General features: G+C 33.1%; 1 protein-coding gene across 3 annotated transcripts; it reads right to left on the reverse strand.

Moving 5' to 3' along the window:
* Positions 1 to 2,185: 2,185 nt before the first annotated feature.
* LOC105794201 (myb family transcription factor PHL8) lies at positions 2,186 to 6,334 on the reverse strand. Of its 3 annotated transcripts, XM_052628316.1 has the most exons (8): positions 6,204 to 6,311; positions 4,967 to 5,577; positions 3,761 to 4,191; positions 3,589 to 3,665; positions 3,450 to 3,507; positions 3,275 to 3,350; positions 3,103 to 3,172; positions 2,186 to 3,009 (listed from the first exon to the last, which is right to left on the reverse strand). In XM_052628316.1, exons 3-8 carry the CDS (start codon positions 3,945 to 3,947, stop codon positions 2,383 to 2,385), a joined length of 1,095 nt encoding a protein of 364 aa, XP_052484276.1. In that variant the 5' UTR covers positions 3,948 to 4,191; positions 4,967 to 5,577; positions 6,204 to 6,311; the 3' UTR covers positions 2,186 to 2,382. The 3 variants fall into 3 exon arrangements, with proteins under 3 accessions (XP_052484276.1, XP_012478701.1, XP_012478702.1); XM_012623247.2 differs by lacking the exon at positions 4,967 to 5,577 and having other exon boundaries at positions 6,204 to 6,334; XM_012623248.2 differs by having other exon boundaries at positions 3,103 to 3,169; positions 4,967 to 6,320.
* Between the last annotated feature and the right edge of the window lie 5,249 nt (positions 6,335 to 11,583).

Genomic DNA, 11,583 nt, shown 5'->3' on the forward strand with positions numbered 1-11,583 from the left:
TAATAAATTAAATTAAATTTTATTTAGAATTAAAATTAATTTTAAAAATTTAAATGTTTGGAATGTAGTTTGGTTTTTTATTATTACAATTACATTTAATTATTACTTATAAATTACAATAAATATACTTCCAAACTGATTTAAAGTACCTTCTCTATTTCTCTCCAAAACTTCATTTCCTATAACTCTTTCGCTATTCATTCTCAGCTTTTATGTATAGTAACTAAATTATTCATAGATTCAAAAATCAAATTATTTAAAATTAGCATAAAAATTTTGTGTTAAGAATAAAAATTGAATTATAATTTTTGGGGTCTACTAAATTAAATTAAATTTATAACATAATATTTACTTTTACTTTTAAATTAACTTGTACGTTGCGGGAGATATTTCTAATTATAGTTTAATTTTAAATGTAATTATAAAAAAATTAAAATGCTTAAATAAATAATATAAAAATTAGGTTTAAAATAAGAGTAAACTACACCCATGGTCACTTTTGTTTACCTTAGGTTACATTTCAGTCACTTATGTTTGAAATGTTACGTTTTAGTCACTTATGTTATTGTGTTGTAACATTTTAGTCACTGAGCCGTTAATTGTCGTTAATGGTGTAATGGTAAGCTGACATGGCACGTTAAATTATCATTTCAAACAAAAACTTCAGGTTAAATTGTACAATTGGTCCCCATAATTTTTCGTTTTGAGCAATTTAATTCTTTTATGTTCTTTTAACTTTCTTTCTTTATTTTCCATTCTCTTCTGCTTCTCGCTCTGTTTTCCTACCTTCTTTATTTCTTTTAACATACCAGGAAGTCGAATTGGTAGTGAAGAAAGAAGCATGGTATGTGTTTATGGGTTTTGGTTATAGGGTTTTGGTTATAGGCAAATGATGATAGTCGACTTCCTACTTCTTTTTTCACTGCCAATTCGACTTCCTACTATGTTAAAAAAAATGAGAAAGATATGAAAACAGAGGGAGAAACAAAAGAGAATGAAAAAAAAGAAGAAAGTTTAAAGAACATAAAAGAAAAAAAAAATTAAATTACTTAAAACGAAAAAAATATGGGGTTCAATTGTATAATTTAACCTAAAATTTTGTTTGAAATGATGATTTAACATGCCACGTCAGCTTACCGTTACACCATTAATGACGATTAACGGCTCAGTGACTAAAATGTTACAACATGATAACGTAAATGACTAAAACGTAACATTTCAAACATAAGTGACTAAAACGTAACCTAAGGTAAACAAAAGTGACCATGGGTGTAGTTTACCCTTAAAATAATAAAGTGTTGTACCAACTAGTATGGGTTGGTATGCATCAATACAAGTCAATATTGGCCGAAACGAGCCAAAATAACACTGATATAGTTAAAACACATTGAAAATTTAATTAAAAGATCTCAAAATAACAAGACATAAATGTTATACAATGAAGTTGAAAAAAAGTTGGTGAATAATTTTCAAGAAATCCAAATTTAAATTTGAGTTGCAAGGGTTTGGTTGATAATACTTGTTGTGAATTTGGTTCATGTGGTGTTGCATACCAAATTGTAAGGAATTATCCATTAAGTTTCCATGGCTTCTGAAACCGTAGCACCTGAAATTTCTTCCTTGTTTGAATGTATTTCTAGACTTATTTCATAACAATGTAATAAAAGGATTTACCTGCGACTGTTTTTTTCACAATAGAGGTCATGTAAGGAAGTTCTCCTACAATGAACGTTCAAGGCTTGCAAATGAAATTTCCGCTAACAAAAGAAACACCCTTACGTCTAGTCTGTCAGGGAGGTCAACAAACAACAGAATAAATGCTTTGAGAAACCTCTCATGGCTAATAGTTTTTTGCAACTTTCATTGCTTCCATGACAAATAGTATGGGAACACGATTTTGTTCCTTTTGTTGGAAACTTATAAAATGATTTTGCTGCTATGATGATTTCTTCTCCTTCAAGTTTGATTTTCTTCAATAAGGCACATTAAACGAAAGAAAGAAAGGCTTAATCATGCCCCCCTGGCTCAACATCTTTTGGAACAGATTACTATGATAACAATAATTCTTTCAAACATGATAACAACTGGTCGGTGGGTTACTATGATCACCTGAAATTTGAATTTTCGGATTCTGGTATTAGCATCAGCCACCTTTTCCAAGTTAGAGGGAGAGAATGAACAGATGTCTCTGCAAAAATATACATTATACCTTGTTTCTGATATCAAATATTCTTTCAAAAGTTCTTGGGAGTTCAATACATATAACAATTTACATAGTCTATAAACAAAAGATTGGTACTAAATAATCAAGTTCCCAGCTTAGTTTATATTTACTAACAACCATGCAGCATATAAGTTCCAAATCATGCCCACTGAGCGGATCTATTCCTTGCAGTTCAAGTCTATTGCTTTCGGACTCGATTCATTGTCATTTTGGTATTGGTTATTGAGATCAAATGACCCCAACAATCCAGACTTTCTCAATCCACAACCAGTTTCCTCTTCGGGAAGCTCTAATCTTTTAGCTACTGGTTGGTCAACACATATGCCATCACAAATATTAGTACCACTTCTTTTCTTTCCACTAACTTCATTGCTTGAGCCACTCATCAAACCCTTCTTTTCAGGGTAAATTTCCATAAAGTTAAATTCAAAGCAAGTATTAGATTTCCGGTTACAAATATTCTCATTCTTTGGTGGCTCGTCATCCTCCGTTCTTCCTGAGCTCTCAGAAGATGTCAATGAGCTCTCCCTGGAACATATGGTGCCTTTCATTGGCTTTCTTTCCATTTGTTTTAAGCTTGAACCTCCTATTTCTGTCAATTCTGATAACGAAGAACTCGTGCAGCCGGTGTTAACCATTGAGACTAGTTGAGACAGTTCAGCTTTAGCAAGTTCTACACCCACTGAAGATGAGGTATACCCAGCCAGTGTTTCTTGTGCTTTCTTTAATACTGATTGTAAGTACTTTCCTTGAGCTTCTATTCTTAGTTGTAAATGTCTCTGGACCTGAAATGAAAAAAATAAAAATAGCCTGATTGAAATGAGTTGATTCTATCAACTGAAAATCAGCAATTTAGGATTTGGTTCAATAGTTGGTACCTCAATCTGTTCATGAAGCTTTCTTTGTACTTCCATCTGCATTTGGAGCGCCTGAGCAATCTTCGAGCTTCTGATTAACAAAATAATTAAAAATTTACTAGAATCTGTCCTATTATCATCTCCAAATCCAAATATTTAATCAAAAGATAAAGGATCAATGTAAAACTATTACTCATTCATCAGCTTGTGAGTTCCATCACTTGTGTCACTACTCAAATCCTTATTACCGCTCTGTATCTCTCTGTAATCTGTATCACAAGAATGAAAAGAGAAAAAAAAGAGATGATATTGTTGTGAAAGTCAATATAATAGTATAAATGCAGCCAGCAATGAATTCTTAATCTAACCATCCAGATTATCGCTGAGGCAGATTTCAGTCTGTTGGCTTTTCCCCAGTCTGAATTTCTGCAAGAAGAAAATACAGTCAAACCATGTTTTCTTTGAGATGATAGTATGGTTGTATTATATATAATGAAGAGCAATTGCCTGTAAATGGCTTTTGAGATGATACAAAGTGAGTCCAGAAATTCCTATGACCCTCATCAGATTCTTTGGGGTTGCTTCTGTTCGGAAACAATAAACACAAAGAAACATGAGAAAAAATTTGACAAGATGATGATGATGATGATTAAGGTTATTTGCGAGTACTATACTTAACTGTCTGGCCCTCCAAGTTGATTGACAGCTTCAACAAATCTTTGATGAAGTTCAGGAGTCCACTTTAGCCTAGGCTTAGCATCAGTTGATAGAACCAGATTCATGTCTTGATTTTGCATATTGTGCAGAGCCAAGTTTTGTGTTGTGTAAGAAAGACAGGCAGAGGGAAGCAGAAAACTGAAACTCATGTGGGTTTTGATCCCTTTTTTTAAGAAGGCAATGCTCTCAATATGAAGCAGCTGTAGTTCTCTTTATAAAACTTGGAGTTGTTGGGGTGTCCTATGATCTCGCTCCATATCTGGAAACATAGGTGGGGCTGTATTGGGGAGGGAATATATGCCATGATCTCTGGCTCTTCCTTCTATCATCTCCCCGTTTCATATCTACTTTTTTTCCTTCTTTGACTTGGAAGGGGGTGAATGGAGAGAATCTCTGATGCATCAAAAAAAAAAAAAAAAGTAACACGGATCAATGAGTCTCAAAAGGAGAGAAAAGAGGAAAAGTGCATGGTTTGTTTTTATCTTCAAACACACCACTTTTTTTTTTTTTTTAATCTCTCCCTCCCTTGCATGTTTCCCTTGTGGATTACAAAAGAAACCCGAATGAATTTTTATCTGATAAATAAAAATAAAAATCTAAATCCATTCAATTACCACCACTGTGAATTAGGTAAAATGAATGCTGGATGCAACTGTCCTAACACTATGACAAGCTTTCAATGAAAAATTAAAACTAAATTGACAGGAAAGCTTAATTTTCCTTTTGGATGACAGAAAGGGAAAGCCAAATGGCCAATGTCATTTTTCTCCTCTTTCTTTTTTCTTAGAGAAGGGTGTGGTGTGACTGGCAGATTCTTTTTGTTCTTTGTATAGGTGAAGGAATCAAAGAATCTAAATATTAGATTTAGGGACCCAGCTGGCCCTACTTTTTTCTTATAAAGGAAGTACCCTAGAAAAAGTGAATCAAATCAGGCCATCTTAATAGATAACACAACATAAACTGAAGTGTGAAAACAACCCCATACTATAAATTCTTCCCTGGAAATTGAACCAAAAGTACACACTATTCAGTAAGTTTATCCCATTACAGAAGAATCTCAGGCCCTTGGTATTTTTTTTTCTTTTCTTTTCTTTAATACAGACGGTCATTAGGGCCGACAGCTTGACACATATAGTACTCGATTTGGTTTCTTCAACTTGAGTTTTACCTTATCAAACATCTACCACTATCATCCAAGCAGCATCTGAAGTAAAACTCATTACATCAGATCAGGTGTAGGCCAGCCTCTCAGACATGATAACTTGTTGACATATAATCTTTTGGGAGTTGGGACAGAGTTGTTTTCAGTATACTGCCAGTTGATTGGTGTAATCCCCAATCTTTTGCTTCTTGACTCCCCTGATGATCAGCCTCAAGCAACAAATGTGGGAAAAGGATTATTCCCGGTGACTGTACAAGATGCCACTTCAACAGATACCAAAATTTACCCTGATGTTGGGGTAAGCTAAACTCACAGATTCAGTTTCAATTACACAAGTTAAACTTGAATGAGAGTTATCCTGAAGTGGTGGTGTAAAGCATAATAGCCCTTGGCACATATGTCACACAAGACAATGAAAATCAAAGCCCTCCTCCCTTTTCTATCTTTTGGAAAAATGTTAAATTCAATGAAATGACAAAAAGCTTCACATAGTTTATGGGTGCACACTTTCGCCTAGTATGAAAGAAATAAACAGGGCCTTCTGCTAAAAGTCCTATAAAGAAAAATATTCCAAAGAGAATGCCAGCTTTAAAACTGTAACCCATATCCAAGCAGACCTGAAAGAAAAGAAATTTCATACAAGCAAAAGAGATAAAGGGAAGCCACAATGGCCAACAAGAAATCATAAAAGTCAATTGATCTTCAGATTTCTGGGGGTTCGGTCAAGAGTTAAAATTACTGGAATCAAAATCCAATGATTGAACTCCAAAGTATTGCCATCTTAGCGCCATACATTCAGTTGGTCTGCTAAATTGATAAGCCATTTCCCAGGATTCAAAGACAAGGAAGATTAGATGCCAAATGTTACCAATGGAAGATCCCCCAATCAGTTGACTAACTACAATTTTATAATCAGTTAGTTGGATACAAATCAGTGAGCATAGAATGGAAGGTCCACTGATGAGATTGTTACCATCATCATTCAGTTCAACAATTTTTTTTTTTAAATTAATAATGAGATCAACATGGTGGACCAGAAAGTGGTAGGTCCATCTTGACACCAACATGGGTTCTTCTTCCTGATTAAGCATCTACTTCTCTCCCTTGAACTATAGAATCCATTAGTGGCAAGCTCATAGTCCATATTGGAAGAAAGGAATAAAATTATGAACAAGTTTTGATTTGATTATATGTGGCCCGAATGTTTGAAATACAAGAAAAGAAGGAAGAGTTATTGGAGTACCTTTCTCTTTAACCAGCTGCGGTACTTGTACAACCTCTTTTCTTGCTTTAATATATTCCATAACAGGTAAAGGAGATTCTGGGATGACGCCAAGCGGCCCCTGGTAATTTTTATGTTTAGGTCAGTAGCAGAAGGTCCAGTCATGCAAACAAATGTGGCCTCATCAATTATTATTCTTTAAGGGACCCATTAAGGAAGAAGATGAGAATATGAAAAGAATATGGCCTCAGGAATCTAGAAAAGAGAAACAAAAGGAACTAGTCGCCATCCAACTAAAAATAATGCAAATTTCAGCTGAGATATTGTGTCATCCAACTGAAAATGACGCTAGCCATATGTCACAAATCAAATTGGCTTCTCCAGATCATCAGGGTGATTGATTATTTTAGGGTCAAGAAAATAACTAGCATCAAACATCACAAGTTCAAAACTACAGTTGAATGTTTCTCCGACATGTCCATCACTAAAACAGTGCAGCCCAGGAGTTAAAAAGGAGCTACAAAGACAAGCACGAACAGTTAAGCATTGCTTATAAATACACTGTTTCAAGCTGGATTCTTGTTTTGGTTGAGTTTAGTGGTATTTCATGTCCCTATCCCATTTCCACAACTACTCAAGCCCTGCTGCTTCTTGAATACTGTCTTCTTGTTTTATTTCAAATTTCTACTTCCACTTAGACAGAATTGTGGTGTAATACAGTGTTCTACAGCTTCAAGTCCATGTCCTTGTTTCTCTAGGGATGTGCATAAAGTTACAAAGGAAGAATAAGATTTGAAAAAGAGAAAAACAAAAGCAACAAAAACACCTGCAGAAAAAGGGGGAAGGGGGGGGGGGAATTCATTTACTGGAAAACCAAAGGTAAAAAACTCCACCTTATGCAGCCTTATAAACAATAAAGATAAATAAACAAATAGTCATTCGTAGACATTTACATTTCAACTTGTGCAAGATGGAGAATTTTGTCTCAAACCCCACCATAGCTTTCCCTGGAGCTAGTTAAGTCCAAGTGGAGCCATTCATAACTATGCTATACTAATTAATATGATTTTTTTTCTTTATGTATAGAGAGAGATTAAGAGAAACCGTCACTATAATATCTTCCAAATTTAGCAAATTACACCATCGTAAACTCGCTAAACTACTGTCAGACTAGTTCTCAAATTGTATTCATTTCTTACAGCAAGTGATACAACACTGTCAGTCAAGAGGTACGGCATTGATGAAGGTTGAGAAAGTTATAAGCCTTAATGGTTACAGAGCTGAACAGACCAATATGTAGAACTACAAACATGTTCTAATTTTCTTCTCTAAAACGAAAAAAAGACTTGCAAGATAAATATATGATTAGTAAAACAAATTCTAGATTCATTTTGCAGCTAAGCGTATACAAAGTTTTCTACCTATCTGGCTTAAATTGCAGCACATGGCTAAAAGAAACAGACTGGCTTTCTTCACCAAAGACCGAAAATATTGAAATTGCCTCCCTAAATTTCTTGGGTCTATGTAAGGGGGGGGGGGGTGGAACATCTTTGTCCAAGAGCCTACAACATGATTGATAGAGACAAAGTAAATTATTCAGAAATATTCCTTCAAATAATTCAAACATGTCATATCTGATGCAATGGTACATCCAACATAGACTGGGTTGACAGGACTTAACCCACTGCATAGCTTGGTGTAAGCAATATGGTAGGAGATTGGAGACATAAGTGCTTTCCCAGAACTACACCAGTGAGAAAGAGCATCATCTCATAGTAAGTTCATAAGGAAACCTAATCTCTTTCAATTGCTAGACAGAGCATTTGGTAGAAATGTGGTTTGGGAAGAACCAAGTAATTTAAACAATGGAATTGAGATTTCAGTGTTATACAGAAAAGGAACAAAACAATGCGTAATAGTCAAAGCAAATAAAGAAAAAGTCACAGCTTTTTGGAGGTTTACCAGTAAATGAAAGTGAAGAATTGTTGTCACATTTCTAAGCTATCTAATTGGTACAAATACAGTGCTAACACTTGAGATTTGATAAAAAAGCAATAGTATCCTGAACCCATGGCTGCATGCGAGTCATTGTTGGATCAACCATTGAACGCTCCACAAACATTTGTATCGATACCTCGTCGCCATTTTAACTTTCTGAAACCCAAAAGCCTAACAGCAGGCCTATTTAGACCTAATAAAGCCCATAAATTCACGTCTGATGAACCGCACCATCCATTCCGTGCCGCCAGGTCAAGTGCACCACTTGCTTGTGTTCTATTTCACCCACGTAAAAATAAATTATTAATTAGTGTGATAACATACGAGAAATATTTATTTATTATTTATGTATTATAATAGCTAAATATAAAATAAAAAATAGTTAGTTCAAATTTAAACTTGAAACTAGAGAAAGATAAATAAAAACTCTTCTAAAAAATAAGATCTTTTTTAAAATAAGTAAAAAAAAGTTCTCTTTTTCCATAATAAATCATTTGAGTGACTAAAAATTATGAATTAAAAGTAGTTTATTACTAACTCATATATTAAAATATAGTGTATAAATATATTGACATTTTTACTAAAATGATATAAGCCCGATTTTATTTATATGGATTGAACAGTGCAAAAAATATAGATTCACATGTCCCAAATCGAGTTTGATGGTGACAATTTGGGCATAGGGAATAGTGGTAGGAACATGTCTTGTCCCTGTTAGGTGGACAGGTCGAGGAGGCCTAAATCGACACCAATGATGATAATTTGGGCTTGCTCGAAATGCAAATTCCTTTGCACTTGATAAGAACAACCCTTTTTCCCATCTATAAAACACCACACAACCTCTAACCAGCCCAATAATAAATCTCACCCTAAACCACTATATAAACCCCAAAATCTAAACTTGTCCATCAAAAAATTCCAAAAAACCCCAATAACTTTTTTCCAAAATTAAATCGAGAGAAAGGTTTAAAAATCTAGCAAATTACGGTAGAATCTCCCATTTAAATTAGAATTAATTACATAGTAATATTATTTTTATTAGCATTATTTAATTATTTAATTAATTATGATTTGTTTTCTTTTCTGAATTTTGTAATTCTCAAATAGAATTTGTAAATTATTCATCAACTATAATTTTTATATAATATATTAAGTATAGTTAATAATTTTTTTGTTATATTTGGTAACTCTCATATATAGAGTTATTTTGATATAATTTTCATAGTATTTTAGTAGGTAATTTTAGTGCTAGGTTAGTTTTATTGCATTTTATAGTTTTTCAAATTAATTGTATTTTATTTGAATTTTGCTTGTTTTATTATTTTTAGAGTTAATTCAATTCATTTACTATTTTTTTCTTTATTGTAGGTATCATATGAAGGATAGAAGGTTCGAAGCATAAAGAAAAAAAAAAGTAATCAAAAGAAGTCTTTCGGTCCACCAGATTTGATTCAGTGCGGGAGGAACATATTCTTTAATTCAAAAAATTTGGCAACAAGCATTTCACTCCCCCCAACTTATGCATGTGAAAGAGCGACATGATTAAAAACCTTAAAAAAGGGGTGACGAGATTTAAGTGTAAGAACTTGTTTTTTACGGGTGTCAAAAAATTTGATTATGGCCGAAATTCCTAAACTGGGCATACTAAGAAATTAAATTGGAAGTTTTTTAGGAATGGGAATGATAATGGTTTAAAGATTATTAGTTGGTAATTAGTCAATAGTTAATTTTTAGAAGAGATTAATTTAATAGAATTACCAAATGACTATGAGGCTGATAGACTGAATTGTAAAGTTAGTAAAATAAGAGAGGTCAATGTGGGATGATTAGAAAAATGATTTGATCTAAAGAGGTCCTTATGTAGTAACTTTCCAAGGGCGTCCTAGCAAATTTCCCATCTTTGAAATTAAAAGAGAGGAACAACTTTTTCCCTTCCCACGAAAAAGGAAAAAAGAACTATAAAAAATTTCCTAGGTTGCTCTCCAATATTTTTCGACATCCTTTGATACTCTAATCAAGATTCCGCCATTAGTAAGTTTTTTCTTAAGTTAAATCGTAACTTTTTTTTTATCATTAAACATGATTTTTGAATTTTTTTCTCTTTTAAAGATATTTTCGTTTTAGGGAGAGAAGGTTTTGATTTGTTTGTTTCTTATTGTTTTTAGGTACTTTTGATAAAGATGAGTTTAGAATAGAGTGGATTAGTTAAGGAACACGTTAGAAAGAAGTTTCGATTATAATCGTGTGAATTGCCATTGTTGAGTGCTTGAGAATTATGGAGGGAGATGGTGCTAGGTTTGGAGTTTGAAGTAAGTTTTGGATGATTAAGCGTCCCCAGAACATATTTTTGTTGAGAAAATTAAATTCAAATGAGAAAATTTTGAGTTATGTGAATTTGGAATAAGCTCTAAGTAGATAAGTTTAGGAAAAGTGAATTTCATGTTTAGTTTTTAATGAATTTATTGTTCAAATTTGTATATCTAACTTGATTTTAATGTTTGGATAATGGTTATAACCAAGGAGGTGGCCAAATCTTCCAAGGCTAAAGGAAAGGAGATAGTTTTCGAGGAGTAACGAGTTCCGGTTTGTGCTAACTATATTGTTTTCACAATATAAGTTTACTAAGTATTTAAGCCTAGTATTGTGTTGTGTTTTCGATTGTGTTAAGTTATATTAATTGAATTGTTTTCATGCTTAGATAATAATGATGTGTGATTTAAGTAAATGCATCAACTAGTTGAGTTTATTTTGATGTTTGATTTTTACTTGTTAATTGGAGAAAGATTTTGATTTTGGATGATGTAATATGATATGCATTAATACATAAAGCCTTATTAAACAAAAAAAAAAGGGTTTAAATATAGTTGGCATGCCATATGATGTGTTATGTATCGATGGGAGTATTTGTCACTTGTGTACAAATTATTGAGCACTTGTGCGTGTATTCATATTCTGGCACTTGTGTGCATTTTTATAGAGTGTTAGGGGAGAACGTATTTGCACGTATTGAGTTGTCATGCTCATTGGTGTTTGTGTGCATTATTGTAAAGTCTTAGGGGTTTCATCCGTGTATCCATTCTTGGATGTTGTAAATTCATTGAGAATATATGTTAAAATGGAATATTGTTTTGATTTTAAGCCGAGCATGAGTATTAAATCAGATGGATATAAATTGTAAAATTGGAAAGATCATGGTACTATTTCAGGTATTGGGTAAGTGTCTTCGAGATGTGATGCATGATGATTTAATGATAATTCATCACTTGTTTTGAAAGATGTTAATCTTAGTGTGCTTAATGGCTTAATATTCTTATATTTTGAATTTTCGATTTTTCTAGCACTATTGAGTTTCATTACTCAACATATGAATTTGTTTGTTACCTTGTGCAGGTTAGAGGTCACT

The sequence above is a fragment of the Gossypium raimondii genome, chromosome 3 (genome assembly GCF_025698545.1).
Source record: "Gossypium raimondii isolate GPD5lz chromosome 3, ASM2569854v1, whole genome shotgun sequence".
Classification (NCBI taxonomy): domain Eukaryota; kingdom Viridiplantae; phylum Streptophyta; class Magnoliopsida; order Malvales; family Malvaceae; genus Gossypium; species Gossypium raimondii.

Bases quoted from the DNA above. Each gene is read 5' to 3' on its own strand.
- LOC105794201 (XM_012623247.2), bottom strand. From the start codon at position 3,947: ATGAGTTTCAGTTTTCTGCTTCCCTCTGCCTGTCTTTCTTACACAACA. The intron at 3,508-3,588 runs GCAATTGCTCTT...TTCTTCTTGCAG, and splicing joins ATCTCAAAAGCCATTTACAG to AAATTCAGACTGGGGAAAAG. The intron at 3,351-3,449 runs GTTAGATTAAGA...CTTGTGATACAG, and splicing joins CCTCAGCGATAATCTGGATG to ATTACAGAGAGATACAGAGC.